The sequence below is a fragment of the Crinia signifera genome, chromosome 1 (genome assembly GCF_055691185.1).
Source record: "Crinia signifera chromosome 1, ASM5569118v1, whole genome shotgun sequence".
In the NCBI taxonomy this organism is placed as follows: Eukaryota; Metazoa; Chordata; class Amphibia; order Anura; family Myobatrachidae; genus Crinia; species Crinia signifera.
The window spans coordinates 426,302,617-426,325,999 of NC_139217.1; the positions used below are offsets into that span (position 1 = coordinate 426,302,617).

Below are 23,383 nucleotides of genomic sequence, written 5' to 3' on the forward strand. Positions count from 1 at the left end.
CGATGATTTTATCACCTGCAGCACTAAATTCTGCATATATATAATTGAATGTACTTGTCACAAACAATACATTGGTAAAACCACTAGAATGTTGAAGACCCGCATGGCAGAACATGTGAGAAATATTAAAAAGGGGACTGAAACCCATAATGTGTCTCTGCATTTTAAAAATATACATAATTGCGACACTAAACATTTATTTTCATTCTGTGGTGTAAATGTAATAAAGGAGCACTGGAGAGTCAATGACAGGGAGAAAAGATTGTCTTGTGCTGAAATGAAAAAAATCTATTCTCACAAGACAATTGAACCAAATGGGTTAAATGTGGCTTTTGAAGTAAAGTGTTTTTTATGAAAATGTTTTTATGAAATTGCAATTTACTAACGTGTGCTTTTTATTATGTTTGTCTATGTCTGGATTAATCCATGGAGAGAGCAATTACGTTTTTGGCTACATCATGGTTCCCTGAAGTGGGGACACATAGCTTACAGCATTGATTCTTATGAAAATGGAACATCCAAAATGGCCCCCGCTGTATATACAAACGGAGAAGGATGTGACATCTGTGCTTGCAGAGGAAGCGCATAGAGGAAGCGTTTCACGCACGCACAGGGAGGAGAGCTGTATAGTGACAAGTGGAACCACTGAAGCGGGTGTTTGCGCACGATCCGGTAACCGGAAGTCACTTCCGCCGGACCGGAAGTGACGCGACGCAACTCTCACAGGTGTGTGAGGAGTTGTTGAGAAAGAAAGGAAACATGGACTATAATCCCGGAAGGGAAGCGGTGGATTTCCCCCATACTGTATGCGCTGCATTACTTATATTATGTGATAGCATGTGTATTAGGTATATTGATATATTAGAAGTGTAGCCAGGAACTGAAAATGTATTAGTTAGTTGTTTAGGAGGGCTTATAGGAGGCAGTTATTTTCTGCTCCGGCCCAGGTTTTTTGTATTGCTATTTTATAGTAATGAAGGGGACAGGTATATAAACCACCCCAGTATACTTACCTCTCACACCTTGAAAAAGGGCTATAACCTGGAGCCCGAAACGCGTTGGTGAAGGAGGGGACACAGCTGATGGTGAGACTTTTTTGTGCTATTTTACATCTGGCAAATTCAGCTCAACCTGTTCCGGATACAGGGAGAGTTTGAACTTTAAGGTCTCACCATTCTTGTGTTTGTTTTTTTAACACATTTTTTATCGTCTGTTTTTACTTTGTACCATATGGAATAAATTTTTTATGGAGTACGCTGGTTGTGGAGAATATCCTTACCTTGAAAAGACCAAAGAAACCGTTATGTGCCTATAGGGCCTCATATAGAGGTGAGTGTTGGTCTTTGAGACGTGTTGATGTGAATGTTGGGAGTCTAAAGTGACAAGGAAGTCATCAGAGGATCGTTAAACCTGTACTAAAGATACCTTTATATGAAAATAGGGCCTTTATATAAGGTCAGTAACATCTATATTGGGTCTATGAAAGAGAGTGCGAGGTCAGAGGAGGAGTGAAGTGAGACAATCCTGGGGAACACATAAAAGATACCTTTATGTGCATATAGGGACCCCCACAGAGGTCAGTAAGAGGCCTCATCCTGTTCAGACAGTGTCGTAAGACATCAGTCAAACCAGGAAGTCATCAAGCAAGTTCATTCCAGAATCAATTAGGGACAGCGCTGAAGTGTTTTTTCATTTTCTTGTGTATTGTACTTTGTTGGTGGGAGTTTGGTGACCCACAGAAATTACACACAGCAGCAGCCCCGGGCGCAGCTATCCATCTGTCAAACCTATTGTTTTTTGCTGTTGCTGGCAATGTTAGGCTGCCAGCAGTAGACCAGAGGACACTGCTGTGGGTGGGGAGACAGTGCTGGAGAGGCAAAGGCGTAACTACCATAGGTGCAAGGGGTGCAGCTATGGGGCCTAGAGCTGAAGGGGGCCCATCTTTACTGTACCCATAATATTTTCTATATACATTTATCACCATTAGTTGGTACATAGGGGCCATTACAAACTTTGCTATGGGGCCTATGAATGTCTAGTTATGCCCCTGTCAGAGGTCAGAATTACACTAGCTGCATACTCATTCGTATCGCATGGGTTATAAAACGTAAAAATGCTGCTGGTGTTATTTTAATTAATAAATGGGACCCCAATAGGTTTATTTACTAAGATGCGAGTTCTATTTCAGATGGGATGTTGCTATGGGCAACCAATCAGATTCTATTTATTATCTTCTAGGAGAAGTAGAATCTGATTGGATGCCAATAGCAAGATCCATTCTGAAATAGAACTTCCATCTTTGGAAATAAACTCTTAAGGGCTGTTTCACACGCTCCGGCTCCTGCCAGCCGGCGAAACTCCACACGGCCAAGAAGCCGTGCCGCACGCAAAAGTTTAGAATGGTGGGGATGGCCACAGCCTGGCAGCCATCCAGGGCCGGAGCTACCACTAGGCAGAGTTAGGCAGCTGCCTAGGGCGCTGGCCACTAGAGGGCGCTCCAGTACTGTGATCATGTTAATTAAGTATTTTAATGGACTTCGTGAGTTGTAGGAGAGTCTGACACTTTCCCCCAGCACATTTTGTACATCGGAAACCTGTTACCCGGTCCTGGGAGCAGGTACTGCGGGTGATTGCTGGGCTCAGCTTCCAGCAGCAGCTGGCAAACACAAGGCTTGTGTCCCTGCTCTAGTTCTGCTGCTTCCTGCTGCTGCTCTTCGTTCACACAGAGATCGTCTAAGCTCCGCCCCCTCCAGCACAAGATGATGATCCTAAAGAGACCTCACCCTGCCACTGCTGCCAGCATGGTTGCCAGCCCAGATCATCCAAACATAAAGAAAAGGTGACTGGCCTGGGACATACTTGTATTTGAGGGAGGGGAGGTGCAGGGATGGTTTTACATTTGTGTTGGGGGAAGTGCAGGGATGGTTTTAGTAAAGCATGTGTGTTGGTAGAAGTGCAGGGATGGTTTTACATGTGTGTTGGGGGAAGTGCAGGGATGGTTTTACATGTGTGTTGGGGGAAGTGCAGGGATGGTTTTACATGTGTGTTGGGGGAAGTGCAGGGATGGTTTTACATGTGTGTTGGGGGAAGTGCAGGGATGGTTTTACATGTGTGTTGGGGGAAGTGCAGGGATGGTTTTACATGTGTGTTGGGGGAAGTGCAGGGATGGTTTTACATGTGTGTTGGGGGAAGTGTAGGGATGGTTTTACATGTGTGTGTTGGTTGAAGTGCAGGGCTGGGGGACCTGTGTAGGGACATACTAAAAGGAATGACAGTGGAGTACATCCCCATGTGGGTTGGTTAAAGTGCAGGGCTGGGGAACATGTGTGTTGCAGGGCTGGGGAACATGTGTGTTGCAGGGCTGGGGAACATGTGTGTTGCAGGGCTGGGGAACATGTGTGTTGGGTAAAGTGTAGAGTTGGGGGACGTGTGTTGCAGGGCTGGGAAACGTGTTAGGGAAGAGCATGGTGCAGGCCGGGCCTGCTTACATGTGTGTAAGGGATACTGCTGGGTGCAGAGCTGGAGTACAGGTGTGAGAAGGAAATATATATAATATAGTCCTCAGTGATCTGGCTCCCCCTTTGAAGTACATTGCTGTGCACCGGGTGCCCGCACAGAAGCAATGCTAGACAGGAGGGGGCTGATGCAGCACTCCAGGCGACTGTAAATAATGTCCACGCTGATACAAAATTAAGAGCAACGTTTCAATGCCTTTATTATGGCCTGATGAAAATGCCATAACGAAGGCATTGAAACGTTGCTCTTAATATTGTATCAGCCAGGACAATATCTACAGTCGCTTTGAGTGATGCACCAGCCCATATATATATATATATATATATAGTGTTCATTCTAGCACCCGCTATATTTGAAAAGCCATGCAGTTCCTCTTCCCTGCCTGGGTGTCGCTGTCTGCTGTAGAGGTTCTAGCACAGTGTGGTCTGTATATCAGCACTGATATGCAAACCAGACCTGTGCTAGAAACACCACAGCAGACAGCGACACCCCAGCAGGGAAGATGAACTGCATGGGTTTTCAAATATAGCGGGTGCTAGAATGAACACTATATACATATATATATATATATATATATATATATTCCTAACGAAATTGGGGGGGGGGGGGGGGGCGGCATTATTAGAAGTTTTGCCTAGGGTGCCAAACCGCCTTGCACCGGCCCTGCAGCCATCCCTTCCAGAGGTGACAGCCAGCTGCAACCGGGCGGCGGGCTGTGGCTGTCCTGTGTGAATGGGCACAATCGTGTCCATTATTAACTACTGTGCACGGCACAGCTTTTGTCCGTGCAGGGTTTCACTGCCCGGCAGGAGCCGAAGCATGTGACAGGGGCCTATGCGGTGACTGTCCGGTCAGAGGTAGAGGAGGGGCCACGATCCCCTCTCCTCCCAGCTTCTCTGCCTGTTACTCCAAACCTGACCTTCCCTTGATTGAGGCTGTCATTGCTGCCGGGGATCTGGGCCCAGTTACATACATTGTAATGTACAGTAGTACTTACCCAATGCCTCTCTCTCCATCACCTATTCCCTGTCATTTTCTCCCTGGTGCCACCCACTGCCTCTCTCTCCATCACCTATTCTCTGTCATTCTCTCCCTGGTGCCACCCACTGCCTCTTTTTCTATCACCTATTGCCTGTCATTCTCTCCCTGGTGCCACCCACTGCCACTCTCTCTATCACCTATTCCCTGTCATTCTCTCCCTGGTGCCACCCACTGCCTCTCTCTCCATCACCTATTCCCTGTCATTCTCTCCCTGGTGCCACCCACTGCCTCTCTCTCTCCATCACCTATTCCCTGTCATTCTCTCCCTGGTGCCACCCACTGCCTCTCTCTCTCCATCACCTATTCCCTGTCGTTCTCTCCCTGGTGCCACCCACTGCCTCTCTCCATCACCTATTCTCTGTCATTCTCTCCCTGGTGTCACCCACTGCCTCTTTTTCTATCACCTATTCCCTGTCATTCTCTCCCTGGTGCCACCCACTGCCTCTCTCTCCATCACCTATTCCCTGTCATTCTCTCCCTGGTGCCACCCAGTGCCTCTCTCTCTCCATCACCTATTCCCTGTCGTTCTCTCCCTGGTGCCACCCACTGCCTCTCTTCATCACCTATCCTCTGCCATTCTCTCCCTGGTGCCACCCACTGTCTCTTTTTCTATCACCTATTCCCTGTCATTCTCTCCCTGGTGCCACCCACTGCCTCTCTCTCCATCACCTATTCCCTGTCATTCTCTCCCTGGTGCCACCCAGTGCCTCTCTCTCTCCATCACCTATTCCCTGTCGTTCTCTCCCTGGTGCCACCCACTGCCTCTCTCCATCACCTATTCTCTGTCATTCTCTCCCTGGTGCCACCCACTGTCTCTTTTTCTATCACCTATTCCCTGTCATTCTCTCCCTGGTGCCACCCACTGCCTCTCTCTCAATCACCTAATCCCTGTCATTCTCTCCCTGTGCCACCCACTGCCTCTCTCTCAATCACCTAATCCCTGTCATTATCTCCCTGTGCCACCCACTGCCTCTCTCCATCACCTATTCTCTGTCATTCTCTCCCTGGTGCCACCCACTGCCTCTTTTTCTATCACCTATTCCCTGTCATTCTCTACCTGGTGCCACCCACTGCCTCTCTCTCCATCACCTATTCCCTGTCATTCTCTCCCTGGTGCCACCCACTGCCTCTCTCTCTCCATCACCTATTCCCTGTCATTCTCTCCCTGGTGCCACCCACTGCCTCTCTCTCTCTCCATCACCTATTCCCTATCGTTCTCTCCCTGGTGCCACCCACTGCCTCTCTCCATCACCTATTCTCTGTCATTCTCTCCCTGGTGTCACCCACTGCCTCTTTTCTATCACCTATTCCCTGTCATTCTCTCCCTGGTGCCACCCACTGCCTCTCTCTCCATCACCTATTCCCTGTCATTCTCTCCCTGGTGCCACCCAGTGCCTCTCTCTCTCCATCACCTATTCCCTGTCGTTCTCTCCCTGGTGCCACCCACTGCCTCTCTCCATCACCTATTCTCTGTCATTCTCTCCCTGGTGCCACCCACTGTCTCTTTTTCTATCACCTATTCCCTGTCATTCTCTCCCTGGTGCCACCCACTGCCTCTCTCTCCATCACCTATTCCCTGTCATTCTCTCCCTGGTGCCACCCACTGCCTCTCTCTCTCCATCACCTATTCCCTGTCATTCTCTCCCTGGTGCCACCCACTGCCTCTCTCTCTCTCTCCATCACCTATTCCCTGTCGTTCTCTCCCTGGTGCCACCCACTGCCTCTCTCCATCACCTATTCTCTGTCATTCTCTCCCTGGTGTCACCCACTGCCTCTTTTTCTATCACCTATTCCCTGTCATTCTCTCCCTGGTGCCACCCACTGCCTCTCTCTCCATCACCTTTTCCCTGTCATTCTCTCCATGGTGCCACCCACTGCCTCTCTCTTTCCATCACCTATTCCCTGTCATTCTCTCCCTGGTGCCACCCACTGCCTCTCTCCATCACCTATTCTCTGTCATTCTCTCCCTGGTGCCTCCCACTGCCTCTTTTTCTATCACCTATTGCCTGTCATTCTCTCCCTGGTGCCACCCACTGCCTCTCTGTCCATCACCTAATACCTGTCATTCCCTCCCTGGTGCTATCCACTACCTCTCTCCATCACCTATTCCCTGTCATTCTCTCCCTGGTGCCACCCACTGCCTCTCTCTCCATCACCTATTCCCTGTCATTCTCTCCCTGGTGCCACCCACTGCCTCTCTCTCTCCATCACCTATTCCCTGTCATTCTCTCCCTGGTGCCACCCACTGCCTCTCTCTCTCTCTCCATCACCTATTCCCTGTCGTTCTCTCCCTGGTGCCACCCACTGCCTCTCTCCATCACCTATTCTCTGTCATTCTCTCCCTGGTGTCACCCACTGCCTCTTTTTCTATCACCTATTCCCTGTCATTCTCTCCCTGGTGCCACCCACTGCCTCTCTCTCCATCACCTATTCCCTGTCATTCTCTCCCTGGTGCCACCCACTGCCTCTCTCTCCATCACCTATTCCCTGTCATTCTCTCCCTGGTGCCACCCACTGCCTCTCTCTCTCCATCACCTATTCCATGTCATTCTCTCCCTGGTGCCACCTACTGCCTCTCTCCTTCACCTATTCTCTGTCATTCTCTCCCTGGTGCCACCCACTGCCACTCTCTCTATCACCTATTCCCTGTCATTCTCTCCCTGGTGCCATCTACTGCCTCTCTCTCTCCATCACCTATTCCCTGTCATTCTCTCCCTGGTGCCACCCACTACTTCTCTCTACCACCTATTCCCTGTCATTCTCTCCCTGGTGCCACCCACTGTCTCTCTCTCCATCACCTATTCCCTATCATTCTCTACCTGTGCCACCTACTGCCTCTCTGTCCATCACCTATTCCCTGTCATTCCCTCCCTGGTGACATCAACTACCTCTCTCCATCATCTATTCCCTGTCATTCTCTCCCTGGTGCCACCCACTGCCTCTCTCCATCACCTATTCCATGTCATTCTCTCTCTGATGCCGCCCACTGCCTCTCTCTCTTTGGCCCTTATTCTGGTTGGTGCGGCCAGAGCCGCACACGGGGCTCCGGCCGCACAAACCAATCCCCGCCCACCCTACGGATCGCCACGGCCGTCCGTACACGGACGGCTGGCGATCCGCATTAAAATGGTGGAGGCTACGCCTCCACCATGGTGGGAGCTGCCCCCTGCATTCGATGGTCGTCGACCATCGAAGGCAGGTCCGCACGCCGCGGCAGCTCCCGCAAGCTAAGACCACACGGACAATTGTCCGTGTGGTAGCTTGTATGGGGGCTGAAAGCTGACATCCGGCGACGTCAGCTTTCCGCCCCCATGAGTGGCGTCATGCCCTCATTACCATGCATACGCCCCGCGTTTGCATGGGAACGCCAATGAAACGCGGGGCGTACACATAGGGAAATGAGGGCATGATGCCTCTCACGCCCCTATCCGCCCCCTTTGCGGCGGACGAAATCCGTCTGCAGCGAAGGGGGCTGCACATGCGCAGATTCACCTCTGCGCATGTGCAGACCAAAAACATCGGCGGTACGGCCGCACGCGGGCCGTACCGTTCCGATCTGAATAAGGGCCCTGATCACCTATTCCCTGTCATTCTCTCCCTGTGCCGCCCACTGCCTCTCTCTCTATCACCTATTCCCTGTCATTCTCTTCCTGGTGCCACCCACTGCCTCTCTGTCCATCACCTAATACCTGTCATTCCCTCCCTGGTGCTATCCACTACCTCTCTCCATCACCTATTCCCTGTCATTCTCTCCCTGGTGCCACCCACTGCCTCTCTCTCCATCACCTATTCCCTGTCATTCTCTCCTTGGTGCCACCCACTGCCTCTCTCTCCATCACCTATTCCCTGTCATTCTCTCCTTGGTGCCATCCCCTACCTCTCTCCATCACCTATTCCCTGTCATTCTCTCCCTGGTGCCACCCACTGCCTCTCTCTCCATCACCTATTCTCTGTCATTCTCTCCTTGGTGCCACCCACTGCCTCTCTCTCCATCACCTATTCCCTGTCATTCTCTCCTTGGTGCCATCCCCTACCTCTCTCCATCACCTATTCCCTGTCATTCTCTCCCTGGTGCCACCCACTGCCTCTCTCTCTATCACCTATTCTCTGTCATTCTCTCTCTGGTGCCGCCAATGCCTCTTTCTGTCACATTCTCTATCACCCACTGCCTGCAAATAGACATGTTGCCTACACCTCTTCCCCTATCATGGTTTCCCCCTTGTTTTTTCTGTATCTACCCCTGGATATCACTCTAGAAATGAGAAGCGCTGCTAGGTTTGTTGGAACACTTCTCATTTAATTGTACTTCAAATATAATTAAAGGATTTCTCAGTAAACATTTTTTATTATATTGTTAATTTTATACTGGACTATGAAAGTTTTGAAAAAAGAAAACCACAAATATTTTTTATTTTTATTATGAAGCAAGGGCCCTTATTGAAGCAAATAATTCTGTATTATGTTTAAAGGCTAATTGATTCCCCAGTGCTATCCAATTCATCCTGAAATGGGTCCACCAACAACTTTTATTGGGAATTTTTGATTGCCTGATAAAAAGCCAGTTTTCGACAATCCGTAAGGGAAAACATATATTGATATTTTTCAGGCGCAAAAAGCAGGGGGCTAATTGGATATTCCGGAAAAAAAAATAGCAAAATACTGAAGATGAAAAAAATCAGCTTTGTGCATCAATAAAAATGATTGCAGTTATTTGAATTCCCCAGCTTCCATGACTGATTCTACAATATATAACAAACTAAACTTGTTACCAAAAGATAATTTTGGCTATAACATGGTGTGCTAAGAATTTTTGAACAACGAGTAAATAGTAGTAATTCAATTGGATTTGATTATCTATTTTTCCAGTCCAAAAGAGATATTTAGTTTCTCAATTTTTTTTTACTATTTAATTGTATTTGGGTGCTCATGCATATAGCGCATGTCCCCCCTTAACAGGGCTTAGACTCATAAAATGTCTAAATCCATCTAAATTACAGTTTTGGGCCTCTAAAGTCCCCGCAGCTAACGTACTTTTAAACAAAGCAACAATTGAATTTCTCCATGTCGCACCTCCCTAGTGCCCAGTGTGGGGAAAACAATTGAATTGCCAGAACTGTCCTTGACTTATCTAACTTTAGTTGGTCCATCCTTTTTTGGATGTTGTATAACAGGGTAAATCTGTGAGTCTTAAAGTTTGGGTTGTCTCACTTGCACAGACTGGAAAACTCATTAGATGGTCAATGAATTGCGTATAGATTTGCAGTGAATAGTGAATAGCAAGTTTTGCACAGGGCAGTTACCGGCAAATTTGCATATGAGCCATCAAGTCTGACTCATATCCATTGTCTGGTGAGTCATGTGATCACAAACCAAAACCCCATTATAGCTATAACGGAGAGGTACCGCAGGTCTTTTCTACCTGCTGCAATCAGAATGTACAACTGTCATGGTCTGTAGAGACCTACATGTTCTTAGATTCTAGATTTATATTGTTTGGACTTCTTATCTTATTGCTATTTTCACCCTTATCTGTACTTGAACCTTGCTGTAACAATTGTAAATTTCTCCATTGTGAGACGAATAAAGGAATTCTATCTATCTATCTATCTATCTATCTATCTATCTATCTATCTATCTATCTCTCTCTCTATCTATCTATCTATCTATCTATCTAGTACAGAAATCAAACTCGGATTCCCCTCAACCCTACACAGCACTCCTTCCCCCTACACCTACCACTCCCTCCTGCACACTTAGCTCTGCTTATGGCCTCTCCTCCCCATTTCTCACATCCCGTTCCCTCCTTCGTGGTTTTGCATTCACTGATCCCAACCACTGGATTGATTTTCCTCATCCCAGCTTTATTCTGTGTCAATTGAACCTAGCCTAATAACCCTTTTATTCTAATACAAAATGTTCATGTGATAATAATTAAACATTTATTTTACGATATTTTTTTAATAGCCCAGTTTTGTACAATAACTTTACTTTGTGGTTTGTATGGTTCTACTTTCATTAGTGTCATTTAATCTTGCTTAATTAAAATATCAATTCTGTTATCTACAATATATTTGACTTTCAGGAATGGTACACTCCATTACATATAGCAGCAGAGAAGGGTCACTTATCCCTGGTCAAGTTCCTCATTAAGAACGACATTGACTGGACACCAAATCCCAATGTAAGTAAATAGCAGCTCTAATGATTATTACATTGTAATTCCCCAACTATGTGAAATGTCACATTGCTTTTGTTTTAAAATTGGTCTTGTGACTTTATATTAGTGACCAATGATAAGAGATGGCTACCTGCACATCTAGCCAATGGCGTAAGTTTGTCCTAGTTGCTCAGAGACAAGATAACTATTGATGCGCCCGCCCCCCCCCCCCCCCCCCACGCACAGCACCTTATTTAAATATATGTATGTGTATACATGTATACACGTTGTGCCTTATAAATAAAATATACAAATAATAATAACAACAATAACTTGTTATTATCATTAAGAATAATTAGGCACAATAATACAGGTTAGAATGTGTTGACTTTAATGTAACCTTTGTTCATTTCAGGATAGGAACTCTCCTATCCATTTGGCCATCCTTGGTGATCACATGGATGTGGTGGATGTGTTTCTAGAGACGGGATATGATATCAATGCCACCAATGTGGTAAGTTAACAAATATAACCGTCTTCTTTATTGGTAGGAAATTCATTTATTTAAATTAAAACCAATGTCTTATATTTTACCTTTATTAATAGTTTGTTTTGGTAATATAACATGTTTGATATAGTATCTATCTATCTATTTATCTATCTATCTATCTATCTATCAATCTATCTCCCAGGCTATTGCAAGGACAACATGTGTATTGGCTTGGTGTGAAAGGGTCAACCCAGTTCACAGATGTATGCCCAATCTCGTGTCTAAAGTGAAGTGTGCTTGTCGTGGCAAGATCCTGGTCACAGATAAAAAAAAATAGTGATATATTAAAAAACAAAATAATATGCTGTCAGGTTCTTGTAATCAGGCTGTGTCAGGATTCACTAGTGGCTATGTAACACAAGAATATAGTTGTGTATGAAAGTCGAGCCGTGTGCAATTAATTGACGGCTAATTAACACAATCTAGAACATCAACACGGTCATGACATTCACTAATGACTGAATGGTATCGAAAATGCATATAATTGCAGCTAGTGTAATGAAATGATGAACATGAATTACTGTTACTTATCATAATACATTTGACTATTATGAAACCGAATCAAGCCGGTGAGACCTCTGGGGGCTGCAATCTAAAATGGCGGCATCAGCTGTTCTCGCCCGAAAGAAGCAACAATTGAATTGTTCCTTAGGATACTGTACCATCTAGTGTCTGCTGACATAATAAACAATTGCATTCCGCACGTTTGGGTCATTTACTGCATTTATGGAAACATGTCATATTTTAAATGCTACCGTTGTAGGGTACAGTTCCTGTGATTTCTTAACAGTATAATGTTCAATGTTATGTTACTAATGTTTTATTTTAAATGGTTTGGTACTTGTGTATTATCACGGCGCCCACGATTTCCATCGTAGGGCATTGTACGACCAAAAATTGGTCGTATCGCATCACATGCAATCATATCGCGTGCGATGCGACCCGCTTTTTTATTGTACAGCCACCCTGATGGCTGATTAATATGTTAAATGCCCCCCCCCCCCCCCCCATTGTTAAAGCGGCGGTACGCGTCCTCTGACCTTTTTCATACGCCCACTGTCCACGTCGGCGTGGAGTTGATTTTAAATAGTGTGGCGAGCGTAGGGAGCCCAACAAGGGGACGCGGATTACTTCACATGTATTCCGCGGCCCCTCGTTGGCTCGCTGCTCTCGCCATGTTTCGGGCTCGGTGACTCGCTGCCCTTGCCACACTATATAAAATCAACTCCACGCCGACGTGGATAGTGGGGATATGAAAAGGTCAGAGGACGCGTACCGCCGCCGCTCGCCACGCTTCGGGTTGGCGTTGATAGTGGGGTGGCGTTAACAATGGGGGTGCATTTAACATAGCAATCAGCCATCAGGGTGGGTGTACAATGGCAAATCGGCTATGATCGCGTCGCATCACATCGCATGCATTATAATGGCATGCGACGCAATATAAAAATTGTATAGTCGGCTTTTAAAATCCCTGAAATCGGGTCCCATTGGGTCCCATTGTATACCTTAATTAGTGGTATAACGATGCGACCCGATGGGTACCAATTGTTATTATTCTATGTTCGCCCACTCAATGCCAAATGCCACTTGTATGATCCTGTATATGAGGCTGTCAGGTGACTAGATTCTTAATCACTGAATAAACCCAGGGTGCCAGCGACACTTGTTTTATAAAAAATGTATTGTTCTGATGATATAAACACTAACACTTCCCTCATCTGTATGTATGCATTATAGAGAGGACAGACCCCCCTGCATCTAGCAGCTGAACTAAAGAACGTGGATATGGTGGAAAAATTTCTTAAAGCCGGCTGTGACTTCACGATTGCAGATAAGGTGACTTTATAATAATAAGTGTGTAAAGGACGGAGCGGGGTGGCTGAGTCTAGTACATGGTTTTGTCAGTGAGGATGCAGTCATTCCCTTTTACCATCATTTTCACAATCTACGTCTACACAGTTTACAATACAGAGCACCCAGCACACTCTTTATGTATGGTTGGCTTTGGCATAGCCATTGATGCTTACTAGCCTCAAAATGTCTGGGAGTCTCTCACATTGTATTCTCCTCATACATCTGGCCTCAATACATCATGCAGCATGAGATGCCTGGCGTGAGTGAGCCAACCGGAGGACTCATGCACCTCTGCTAGCACCAAGTTCCTTTCACACAGAAAATTGTTGTAGTGTGATTCAACTAGGACACACTGAGTGACTGTGCTGATTCATTTGATTTGCAACACTTGTATATCTGTGTTCTGTATATGAAGCACAGCGGACTTGGTATGGACAAAAACAGCAGCCACTGCATACAGGTTACAGGTTCAGAGACTGGTCGCACACTGATGGTGACAGACGCAACATGAGGGTTATATTTTCGGTTGCCAGATGACTGTCTGACAGTTGCGACAGTATACTGATGTCGAAATCCCAACTGTTCAACTGCCCGTCAGTCGGGATCCCAACTAGCATGGGCTATTCTCCCTCGTGAGGGTCCGCGACCCCCATAGAGGGAAAAAAGAAGCTGCAAGCCACTGAGCCCACAAGGGGTATTTTTGTGCTCACCCCCCCTGTCTGAGTACCAGCGAGGGGGATTTCAATTTCGTCATGCTGACCGTCAGCATCCCAACCGCCTGCAAGTTATACCACTCTTATATTTTCACATAGTAATCATACAGAGAACATGCCTAGAACACAAATGTGTAGAGAGAACCAAAAAAAATTTCAGTTTTTTTTTTTCTTGTTTTCTACAATGAAACATCTGCTATTAGATGGAGGAGCGCGAGCGTATATTTTATACCACAAGACTAGCAGAGGAAATAGTCATGAGTGAATGAAACTCTTCCTATTGGCTCATTGTTGAATTGTTACATCTGCACCATATCTCATATAAACTGGCCTGCAGTGGGTATACGGTCGTTAAGTTGACAGCACTAAGCTCGACATGCATTGGGACGACAGGGTCATTAGATTGATACAAGCGTTAGGTTGGCATGTGCTGGGTCGATGGTCAAAAGGTTGACATGGGGTTTTTCACTTTTCTTTTAGCCGACATGTGCGACAGGCGATATTTCATGCCCTACCATCCATTAGGGTGTGGCGGAAGAATAAAATAGTACCCGAAACATGCTGAGTGGAGTGAGCCATGCAACGGGAGGAGGTGCACTTTTGTAGTGTCCATGTCGACTGTGTCAACATTCGGGATAAAAAGTTTTAAAAAACCATGGCGACCTAATGTCCCTGTCGACCTAACTCATGTCAACCTTGATGCATGGCTACCCAATGCATGTTGACCTTTGTACTGTCAACCCTATGACCCATACCCCCTGCAGTGTATAGTCAGGATCTATACCTGGATTAGGGCAAGCCTTAATGTCTGTTCGGTACTTGTTTCCTAGCACGGCCACAACGATCATGATCGTGGTCATCGGGTGTAAAATCGGGGGCATGCACTAAAAAATCGGGTGCGATGGGCCAGTAGCGATGCCCGCGATTTCCCCATAGAGACCAATGTTAAATGCCTCAATTTACCCGCGATGACCACGATTTCCCATAGGAAACAATGTGAAATGGCTCAATTTAACCAAATTATCATAGGAACAATGGTAAATGGCCCAAAAACACCCCTGAACATTGCACGTGAACCCGAAGCGTGGCGAGCGCAGCGCGCCCGCGAGGGGCGGCGGTACGCGTCCTCCGACCTTTTCATACCCCCACTATCCACGTCGGCGTGGAGTTGAGAATAGAAAGTGTGGCGAGCGCAGCGAGCCACCGAGCCCGAAGCGTGGCGAGCGCACCGAGCCCCGCGAGGGGACGCGGTTACCTGTGAAGCCCGCGAAGGGACGCGTTTACCTGTGAAGGTATCCGCTGTGCTCGCCATGCTTCGGGCTCGGTGGCTCGCTGCGCTCGCCACACTATTCTATTCTCAACTCCACGCCGACGTGGATAGTGGGGGTATGAAAAGGTCGGAGGACGCGTACCGCCGCCGCTCGCCACGCTTTGGGTTCACGTTGATCGCGGGGTGGCGTGAAATAATTTTGGGGGGACATGTCAATGTTCAGGGGTGTTTTTTGGGGTTTCTGGCCCATTTACCATTGTTCCCTATGATGATTTGGGTAAATTGACCCATTTAACATTGTTTCCTATGGGAAATCGCGGTCATCGGGGGTAAAGTTAGCCATTTAACATTGTTCCCTATGGGGCCATCGCGTGTGGACCATTTAAGCATTTTTGGCCGCATACGACCCGACCGACGCGATTTTCACTGTTTTCAATGCATTTCAATGAAAAATCGTGGGCATCGCGTCGGTCGCGTCGCAGGCCACTAAAAATTACACCCGATGGCCGCGATTGTGGCCGTGCTAGGAAACAAGTACCGTCTGGTTTATATCTCCATAAGTGCATTAGCTCATTGCTGGGAATGACCGTGGCTGTTGGGATGAATTCCTATAGAGTATGTTTACAATGATTATCTTGGGGGAGGGTCGGGAGGCACATAGATTAGGACTACTAAATAAGGGAGACATTTTTATTGGAAATCAGTAATTGGTTACTTTTCGACTTGTTAGAAGTGAGATTGATGATCTAAGTAGGGATGTCACTCCCGGGATTGGTGGGATCCCAGGATTTAGAGCATTTTCCCCAGGATTTGAATCCCGGTATTGGAGCCAGGATCTAGCGATCCAAATGACCATGCACATTTGATCTGTTTATGGTGGGCAGCGCTGAGCACCGGCAGCATTCGGCTCAGATGCTGTCCAGCAAGTTGAAAAAAGTGCAGAAGCTGGTAGGGCAGGATGAAATGCCCCCATACACTTTTTTACACTATTATGAAATGGTGTGAAAAGTGCCACATCGTATGCCTTTTACCTCTGGATCCGATCCAAAGCATGGTCCTGTGCATTGGATCCGGCGATCGCCATGGCTGCCACAAGTCTATTTTGGATCCTGTGGCAGTCAGTGACATTGCATACGATACATCATATGCAAAAGGAGAGCATACATGTATCTTATGCGATCCTGCCACCTGGGAGCCCGGTTGTTTCCCAGCGGATAGTCGGTGGGGTATCGCATGTAAGCTACATATGCAAAACCGCTCAGTAGTGTATGGGGGCATTTAATCCTGTCCTACCAGCTTGAATGACCTTGATGCTTGTGTTGCAATCTGTATGAAGTGTGGTGTTAGTAAAACCTGCCATATAGTGAATCTGAGGGAGATTGTATTTGGCTTTTTTACAGCAAGGTAAAACAGCACTGACTGCAGCAGCAAGAAGCCATCACACGCTCATTGTAGATATGATCATTAAAGCAGAAAGATACCACACATGGATAAAGGTAAGGAAATACTATTCCAAATGTATCTGCTAATGATCACATGTAACAAGGATAAGCTAATACTATAGGTATAATGTACTAAGCCTGAATGAAATCCAGCAGTGGTGCAAGTAGAATTTTTTTCTTGGTGGTACTGATAGCCTCCACCAAAAATGGGCATGGTCATGTGTCATCAGGGGGCGTGGTCACACAAAGCTAGAGGAGTGACTAAATGACAATAGAGGCGTGGACACAGGAGACAGGGAATGAGAAACTGGGAATGACTGGGGGTGGGTTGGCTCTTGCTTGGGGGAGAGCCAGGCAGCTTGTGCTTACAATAGTGGAGCCTGCTCTTCATGCTGTCGGCGCTGCTGATGCCAGTCAGTGTGACAGGCTAAATCAGCAGTAGCCGGTAGCTGCATACAGCACCAATCATAACGCTGGGTGGGCGGGCTGCGGATGCATTATATTTAGACTTAAAATTAAAATAGAAATGACAGTGGATCAGGGGTAAGTGGTACTGCGTACCTGCAACATATTTCTTACAGGTACTCCGTACCACGCCGTACCCCCTTACTTGCAACACTGAAATCCAGTATATTGCTTACAATGAGCTGTGAAGTGTAATATGATGTGTACACTTAGGGGATGATTCTAATCTGATCGGTCTTCAGCGTATTCGCCTGGGGACCAATGTTTGTGCTCTGCGTATGCGCACATTCACATATACGCATGTGCAGAGCTGCTGACTTATATTTGCTAACAGGGGAAAAGTCAACTGATGGTCTGCGAATGCAAAACATCCAAAGCGGAGGATATGGATGGACTGCGGCGGGGGCAGGCATTCCCATGGGCGGTGTTAGATGGCTCACTAAGCAGCGATTTATTTATTTTTGCTGCTTAGCATGATAGCAACCCCCTTAATATAATGTTGTTCTTCTTTGGAAATGGGGCAGATTTGTCATTTTTCAAATAGTTGCTAGCTGATTGGCTGGAGCATCATTTATTATTCGTAACAAGGATATCACTTGTCGATAAATCTGCTCCAATATAGCAGCCTTTCTTATCACATTTGACTCCACACTAATATATATATATATATATATATATACACAGTGCCCCTCCTGATCCTGTCACCTCCACCTTCAAAACATTGCTAAAATATGCCCATTTAACACACTGTATACAACAAACTCTTTCTCTCCTACCTTGTCTACTGCAGCCTTTTCTTACCTGGATTTCTCCTCACTGATCCATTTCCGCTTTATTCTATCCTATTCCAGCATCCACTGAGCCACTCTGCATATATCTTTACATATCAATGAGAAACTAGGTTATTGACCCTCCTCTAAAAAGCCCTCAACACTAAACCCCTTCAGCATCTCAACGTGAAATACTCTTCCTAGATCTATCTTCCTCTGAAAGCTATCCGTTCCTCCCACATCACTTCTCCCGTGCTGCAACCTACATGCGGAATTCCTTACACACCTGACCAGACACAGCTTTGAAATCTTTTTAAATGCTCTCTGAAAGTTCAATACCTTGGCCTACTCCTATCTACACTATGTACACTGTTAAAGACCTGGTACTATCCCAATGTACACTCCTCTTGTCTCTGCTTATGTCCCATTAGATTGCAAACTCTCTTATAACTATTTTTTTAAGTCTACATTAATTTAGTCTACTACTTGCAATGAGGAAGGCTAGTCAGATGATTGGATGCATAGGGAGAGGAATCAGTAGCAGAAAAAAAGACGTAATAATGCCACTTTATAGGTCATTGGTACGGCCTCATCTGGAATACTGTGTCCAGTTCTGGAGACCATATCTTCAGAAGGCTATAAATACATTGGAGAGTGTACAAAGAAGGGCAACTAAAATGGTGCATGGCCTACATCACAAAACTTACCTGGAAAGACTAAAAGATCTTAACATGTATAGTTTGGAGCAGAGAAGGGAAAGGGGGGACATGATAGAAATCTTCAAATATATCAAGGGTTTTAACATAGTACAGCAGGAGGGAAATTTTCTTCAAAGGAAAGGAAGTAATAGAACACGAGGACATGCACTGAAACTGGAGGGAGGTAGGTTCAGGGGAAATGTTAGAAATAATTACTTCACATAAAGGGTAGTGGATAAGTGGAATAACAGTAGACAGTAGAACAATTTAAACATGCTTGGGATAGGCATGTGAATATCCTTACAAATAAATAAGGATTAAAAAGGGTTGAGATTACCTGAAGGGTAAAAAAAAGGGCAGACTAGATGGGCCAAATGGTTCTTATCTGCCATCAAATTCTATGTTAATTCCTATTAGACTAAATGAATTGTACCTGTGTAGCATTAGAAATGAAATAGTATAATAATGAAAATGTGGCTTTAACCTACCAATTTGTAATCTTGCATACAATCAAATGGAATGTTGTTCCTATCCTGAGTTGTCATCTTTGACACCATTGGACTCTATTGCTTTTGTTAGGAGCTTATAGGATGTGCTAACACGGAGGACTCTGTGACGTTCAAACAAGATCACGCTTCAAAGACCAGCCAGATTCGCTCAGCTCTCTGGAATTTGGCATATCAGCAGCTCAAACCTGACAAATGGAAGGCACTGGCTCATTTGTGGCAGTTCACAGAGCCGCAGATTAAAGCCATTGAGATGCAGTGGACAGGTAATTGGTGAGCTAAATGTCTCTGTATTGTCAACGATTCTCTAGCATTTATTTATTAGGTTATTTATTTAGTGCACACATATTCTGCAGAGAATATTTCAGTGGCTGTCTGAAGGGAACACAAGACCTCAGAGTTGGGAGGGTATGAAATAGCTCAGAGACAGTGTCTAATCAGACAGTCAATAGGTTGTCACCAAAAGTTAGACATGTATTAGTTAGACATTGAGAAAGTTAGACATGTATTAGTTAGACATTGAGAAAAGTTAGACATGCATTAGTTAGACATTGAGAAAAGTTAGACAAGCATTAGTTAGACATTGAGAAAAGTTAGACATGTATTAGTTAGACATTGAGAAAAGTTAGACATGTATTAGTTAGACATTGAAAAAATTTAGACATGCATTAGTTAGACATTGATGTCTAAACAGTGACAAAGGTAATGACACAACTAAAATTTCGATATGGAAAATCATTATGTGTACACGGACACCGTATAAGTGTACCGCGTCCACGGACATGGCGAGCGTGGTGCATCGCTGTGGTCGGCACACAATTGTGTTCTCCCTCTATGCCCACTGGGATGGTAAAGTATGAACAAGTTGGTTTAAAAAAAAAAAGTTGGTTGTTGCCATATTGAGTGAGTTGGCATGTCTAACTTTTGTCAATGTCTAACTAATGCATGTCTAACTTTTGTCAATGTCTAACTAATGGTGGCCATACACTTGTGCGATCAGATGCAATGTGACATCGCAATGCGAAGTCCCATCCCATCCGATCACATCTTATGTTGTCCAAGTGCTTTTTATCCAGCATCCAATGTCACATGCAACCTGCGATTCCACATTGGGTGCTGGAAAGGGTTGTCAGCGGTGTAGTGGAGCAGGGGTGGGAGGGCTGGCGTGGGGCGGGCGGCAGAATTTGAAAAAAACATTTCAAAACACTGGACAGCCCTCTGATTTGTTGAAAGAGCTCTCAGGGACCTCACATTCGGGCGGCTGAGAGAGCTCTCTTTTGAAATGCATTTTCAAATCTGCCGCACGCCAACCCTCCTGCCGCCCACTCTGCTACACGGATGCCCACTGCCACCCCTCCTGCCACCTAATCTGCTACACAGACGCCTGCCACCAGCCCTCCTGCCACCCCGATGATCACATTGAGAGTGATCGCATGTGGTTAAAAACAACATGCCATCGCTCATGCAATTAGATACATATTATGCTCAGCACATAATATTTTGCAGCGCGACATTCGACAGGCAGGTCCGCAAATCACATCAGGTGACACATTCAATGCGCATACAATCATGCAATTTATTGCTATCGATGTGGTCGAAATCGAATGATTGTAAGCAATATCGCTCTTGTGTATGGGCATAATAATACATGTCTAACTTTCGGTATCAACTAGGGATGCCAATCCCGGGGCATTTTTTCAATCCTGGAATTTGGTATTGAAAAATAATTAGTAACTTTAATCCCCCTCTGTCCCCCCAAACCCAGTGTAATTTACTCGGCCATCAGGGCGGGAGTCGGGCGGGGGTGGTCAGTAGCTGGGCGGCTGTGATTGGGAGCCGGAGTGACGGTGGTCGGGAGGTGGGCAGCGGTGCAGGAGCCTGGCAGTGATGCCGGGCGGTGGTCTGGCGGGTGGGCGCAGAGAAGCAGACAGGCTCCGCAGCGTGACCTCTGATATCAGGTCTGCCAGCCTTCTGGAACCCGCAAGCTAACCACTGTGCTGCCCATGTAACATCTGTTTTACACCTTGCCTCCATATAGTTGGCAGAGGTTCCTCATTAATCCATGCTTTATGTCTGTCCAATATCTCTTTTTGCTCATCCTGGGTTAATATAACTATCAGAACCCCCTACTAAATGGATATTTGGCTGTAAAAGAGGCGTGGCTCTATTATGCACGCACTATTTTATCAATACTCTGGTTAAATTGCACAGTAAATTACATTTTCCCACGATTGTGACAACATGATTATCAAAAATATGTTAATGGTTTTACTTTAGTTGTTGTTCTTGTTAAATAAAGTTAAATACATATGATGTCATCTTCCAAGAGAACAGTGCTGTAACCACGCTGCAGAGATGCGGCGGCCTTTGATCACTGTCAACATTGCCAGAATTGTGCCCCAGATTGCCTTGCAACTGGCATTGTGCAGGTGATCAAAGTGCAATGAAGATGGAGTAATGCTTCCCCACTGTGCACTATTTGGCAGAGATCAGCTGCAGCATGGGAGACTGATCATCAGTCCCCATTGATACACACTCCTCTGCACTCTGCATGTAGGGGAAGGAGTATATGCCGATAGGAGAGTGTGTGTTGGGGGTAACCCCAAGTGGAAGCAAAGGAGGGGTAAAAAAAAAAGAAAAAAAAAAAGATATGTGATGATGGAGGGGGTAAAACACATTGTTCTAAGGCATGGGTCTTCAAACTGTGGCCCTCCAGATGTTGTGAAACTACAAATCCCAGCATGCCTTGCCACAGTTTAAACACTCCCTTATAGCAAAACTGGCAAGGCATGCTGGGATTTGTAGTTTCACAACATCTGGAGACCCATGTTCTAAGGGTACAGCAAGAGGAGTGTAGTGCAAAAACGGGGCTTTTTACATGGTGTATAAACATGGATTTTCTTTTAGGACTAAGGGTGAGTGTGTGTGTGTGTGGGTGAGTGAGGGGGGGGGGGGTGTGTACTATTATTGATCATCAAGACCTCTGGGGGGGGGGGGGGGGGAGAAATTTGACATGATTGTCTAAGGATGGCCTAGATTAGTGGTTCTCAACCTTGGTCCTCAGGGACCCCAACGGTGCATGGTTCCATGTTACCTCACAGATACACAGGTGCACTAATTACTCACTGGCACATTTTAAAAGATCACAGGTGGAGCTATTTATTTCACCTGTGATTCTGTGTAGAGACCTGGAAAACGTACACTGTTGGGGGTCCCTGAGGACCGATATTGAGAACCACTGGCCTAGATGAACGTGGGGGGAGGGGGCCTGGCCTCTTAGGGAGGACAGATTGGGGTGCAAACATGTCATTTTGGTGACACCATATATAAACTGAGAGGGGGGGGGGGCTGTTCCAATTGCTGGCAAAGAGAGCATGTTGCCTCTTAGCGAAATTCCCTATTTACACAAAAGTGCTCAATATTGTATGGAATAGAAAACACTTTGGTGCGAGTTCTTGCTTCCATAAAGTGCGGTGTCCACCATGCAGATATGGCCAGACCAAGGATTTGCAGGCAACTGAATCTCCCCCTATAGGCTATAGGTGTCCCCAAAGATTCTGTTCTTGGTACTCTCCATTTAATTCTCTATACATCCTCTTTAGGAGAACTCATTAGCTCTTTTGGCTTCCAATACAATTTCTATGCTGATGATACACGAATCAACCTTTCATCCCCTGAACGTTATCCTGCACTCCCTTACTCCTGTTTTGAAATGTCTCTCTGGTATCTCCTCTTGTATGTCCCAGGGCTTTCTTACATTTAACATGTCTCTATGGGGCCTACACATGTAACTTAAAGAATGACCCACATTGCTCTGTGTGTAGGGGCATAGCGATAGGGATGCTTGGCCCTGCTTGTCGCTATCGCCCTGGCGATTAATATCCAGCATACTGGATAAATCTAGTTAATCGCCAGGTCGTGGGAATCACATCATGTGCATTGCTGTGTGCTGAGCAATCTAATCATTGTGAGCGATCTAGCATCGCTCACAATGCTCATCGCTACATGTGGAGGCTGATCATCTAGCATCGCTCACAATGCACATCGCTACGTGTGGAGGCTGATCATCTAGCATCGCTCACAATGCTCATCGCTACGTGTGGAGGCTGATCATCTAGCAGCGCTCACAACGCACATCGCTACGTGTGGAGGCTGATCATCTAGCATCGCTCACAACGCACATCGCTACGTGTGGAGGCTGATCATCTAGCATCGCTCACAATGCTCATCGCTACGTGTGGAGGCTGATCATCTAGCATCGCTCACAATGCTCATCGCTACGTGTGGAGGCTGATCATCTAGCATCGCTCACAATGCTCATCGCTACGTGTGGAGGCTGATCATCTAGCATCGCTCACAATGCTCATCGCTACGTGTGGAGGCTGATCATCTAGCAGCGCT

The 23,383-nt window shown here is 46.1% G+C and overlaps 1 protein-coding gene across 1 annotated transcript in view; it reads left to right on the plus strand.

Moving 5' to 3' along the window:
- The window catches only part of ANKDD1B (ankyrin repeat and death domain containing 1B), a 95,121-nt gene that overhangs the window by 62,043 nt on the left and 9,695 nt on the right, over positions 1–23,383 (plus strand). The window contains exons 9-13 of the mRNA XM_083151610.1: positions 10,640–10,738; positions 11,130–11,228; positions 13,002–13,100; positions 16,502–16,597; positions 19,056–19,248. Of these exons, the coding sequence (XP_083007736.1) occupies positions 10,640–10,738; positions 11,130–11,228; positions 13,002–13,100; positions 16,502–16,597; positions 19,056–19,248 (586 nt within the window). The remainder of the gene's footprint in view (positions 1–10,639; positions 10,739–11,129; positions 11,229–13,001; positions 13,101–16,501; positions 16,598–19,055; positions 19,249–23,383) is intronic.